This window comes from Arachis ipaensis, chromosome B08 (genome assembly GCF_000816755.2).
Source record: "Arachis ipaensis cultivar K30076 chromosome B08, Araip1.1, whole genome shotgun sequence".
NCBI lineage: Eukaryota > Viridiplantae > Streptophyta > Magnoliopsida > Fabales > Fabaceae > Arachis > Arachis ipaensis.
The window spans coordinates 23,804,527-23,807,564 of record NC_029792.2 but is presented as its reverse complement, the minus strand read 5'-3'; the positions used below and the strand labels follow the sequence as shown (position 1 = coordinate 23,807,564).

At 35.4% G+C, this 3,038-nt stretch overlaps 1 protein-coding gene across 1 annotated transcript; it reads right to left on the bottom strand.

Moving 5' to 3' along the window:
- On the bottom strand, positions 1,013 to 3,029 carry LOC107613732 (VQ motif-containing protein 19). The gene has a single exon (XM_016315862.2). The coding sequence runs from the start codon at positions 2,750 to 2,752 to the stop codon at positions 1,925 to 1,927; it is 828 nt and encodes a 275-aa protein (XP_016171348.1). The 5' UTR covers positions 2,753 to 3,029; the 3' UTR covers positions 1,013 to 1,924.

The window sequence follows — 3,038 nt, the reverse complement described above, 5'->3', positions numbered from 1 at the left end:
CCAAATTTGTGAAAAAATCTCAAAACAAGAAAAGGAGAAGGAATAGAAAAAGAAAAGAAAAAGAAAAAGGTAGCATTATTGGGTGCAATTATAACATAACACTATCCTCCGGTACAATTATTACAGTTTCTTTTAGTAGTTTTTCAACCCATGGTAACTCGGAGAATATATTGCAAATTACTAATATTCTATTAAGAAAATATTTTTTACACACTAAACTTTTCATACAATATACTATTTACTATTTTAAATTTTTTATATACTTCTTATTCTAATACTTCAATTTTTTACCTTTTTACCCTTAAATTGAAGTGCACAAATCAATTAAGTTTTCTTAAACAAGACCATTAGCCATACCATAGATATTGTGAATCTCTTCTCTTTTTCTACTAACATTTATTTGGGGGAAGGGGGTACTTAGTTTCTTGCCACTGTTAAAACATTGATTGTATCACAACTACAACTCAGAACTTTGAATCTTTAATGTCAGATGTGAATAACAATCATTCAGACCAGTAACTAACCTACTTAATCTTCTGCTTTTTAACCCTACACTCTTTAATTATCTTTGTCCTTGTTTCCTCTCTCATGTTTCACACCATTGGAATTTTCTTTCTTGAGTGCTTTGAAATTGTCTATTCTTAGAATTTTGGTCCATAAAGCATCACTAAGCAAAAAGAGATTTTTAACTGATCAAATAGTGGCATGGTTTAAGGACAATTTGTCTACCAAAAAAAAAAAAAAACTTTTATGATCAACAATTCAACACATATATAGGTCCTACCCTATGATCATTGCAAATACATGGGTCCAATGCAAAATTCAATTTTTCCCATCATCACATACACAATAATAATAGGTCCTATTCAAAACACAGTTTTTATGATCATCACATGAATAGGTCCTAAGTCTAAGATTATTGTGAAAGCAGTACAACTTGAGTACTGAGATTCTGCTTAAATTTTCAGCATTTAGAAAACAAAGAGAAAGGTCCTTGCCTTAATTCTTAATCTAGAAGGGAACTATAAAATTGATAGTTGATACAATCATACAAAATGTTTCTCTTCCAATAGTAGTCAGAAAATATCAAAATAAATCAGAAAAAGGAAAATTTAGACAAAGACCAAAATAAGACACATTATCATATCTGGGGTGTGAGAGTCGCCAGAGAAATTGATCAGAATATATGAAATTGGCAAAATCAAGAAGAGGGACCCTCTAAATCTGAAGACTCAACCCTCTTGGTAAAATTGACATACTCACTTTCCTCTTGGTGCAGCTTTTCTGTGATGACAACATAGGATTCTGCTATGTCCTTAGTAAAATGTGTCCCTCCTTAGCTGCATCATCCTTATTTCCTTGTCCTCTATTTGCCTTCTTTGGATTCTGTTCAACCTCTGAACACAATTCCACTGTGGTGGTTGATGACTTGATGATTTAAAACTGGAATCACACATGTGAAACCATAATTGATTGAATTTAAAGCATAATCCTTTGGAGTGGGGTGGGGGAGGTTAAACAAAATTCCATGAAAACCTCTCCATGGAATAAAATTAAGAGAAAAAATGATAAAAATAAAAATTTTCAGTGGACAATACAATTATTTTTGTTTTTCACTTATGGAAGAAGGTAGAAAAGAAAAAGAAAAAGATTGCAATAAAGAAAGAAGGGCCTTGCCATTTCATGGTAAGGAAGAAGAACAATTTTACAATTAGACCAAGCTCTCTACCTTGTTGAAAAAAATCATTCAAATTTCCAAATCACCATGTGATCAATTTTCTTGATCCTCTCTCTCTCTCTATCTAAATCGTCATCATCACCATCATCATCATAATCAACAACAACAACAACAGCACAAGTTATAGCGTTGTACAAACACAATCTCTTCTTTTTTTTTTCCTTCATCTTCATCATATTTTCCTCTTCAGGAAGGTGAAGACTCTGAAACTCTAGGTGATGTCAAAGGGAAAAGAGGCAAAAGCTGTGGCTCTGAACCTCTAGGAGTATTCATGGGAGAAGGATGCAAATAGAAACCCTTTTCAGCTATGGCTTTTTCTTCCTCTGATGAATTTCCAAGTGAAGGTGAGGACTTGTCAAAAGGGTCATCATCATTCAATGGTGTGACAGGGCTAAGAGCAAGGGAAGGGAAATCAAGCAAGCTTGGTGAGAGGATCTCAGGCTTGTTCCTGGGTGAGAATCCTGGAGAATTGTTATGGTGTGCAAGTGCAAAATTTGGCATGAGGGTATTGATCATGAGGCTGTTCTTGAGGCTGCTGTTCCTCCTCTCATAGAGCTTGAACCCTTGTTGCTGCTTCTTGTTTGGTCCTGTCTTGATTGGAGGGATGTTGAAGTTCCTTGATGAAGATGGTGGCAACAATGGATCTTGAAGCTGTTGCTTTGCTGCTGATGATGATGGTGATGGTGGTGGTGGTGCCGCCGTTGTTCTTGTTGTTGTTTCTGATGAACCTGTTAGCATCTGAACCACTTGCTTGAAGTTTGTGGTGTCAGCTTGAACAAAAGTTGTTGGATAAGGGTTTGTGTCAGATCTGGGGATAATTGTTTTTGGTGTTAATGGTGGTGTTGAGATTTGGATGCCATTGTTGTTGTTGTTGTTGCTGTTGCTGCTGCTTATGCAGTTGCTGACATTGCTTCTTGGTGAGTTCATAGGAGATGGGTGATTATGATTATGACCATGATTATGATTATTCTCCCTATGATCTTGATGATGATGAAGCCTTGAAGTGATTTCCATTGATGGGGGTGTGTTTTTTCTGTCTTTTTGGTTTGGAACTTTAATCAAACATCTAACCTGCAAAAGTAAGAGAGGAAAAGGTTGGGGGTTTGGTTTGGAATGGAGATTGGAAAAATTAGGACTCTAAGGTCTAAACTATGGGATGGAAAATTGGAAAAGGGTGAAAAACAAGGCGTTGGTTTGAGGGAAAGAAAGAGGGTTGCTTTTTATTGTGCTTGTGTGGTTGTTTTGTTGTGATGTGCCTTCTCTTCTTTCTTTATATTATTGTCTTTTTTTTTTTTTTTTT

Excerpts from the sequence above, each read along its gene's own strand:
- LOC107613732 (XM_016315862.2), bottom strand. The coding sequence starts at position 2,752 with ATGGAAATCACTTCAAGGCTTCATCATCATCAAGATCATAGGGAGAAT.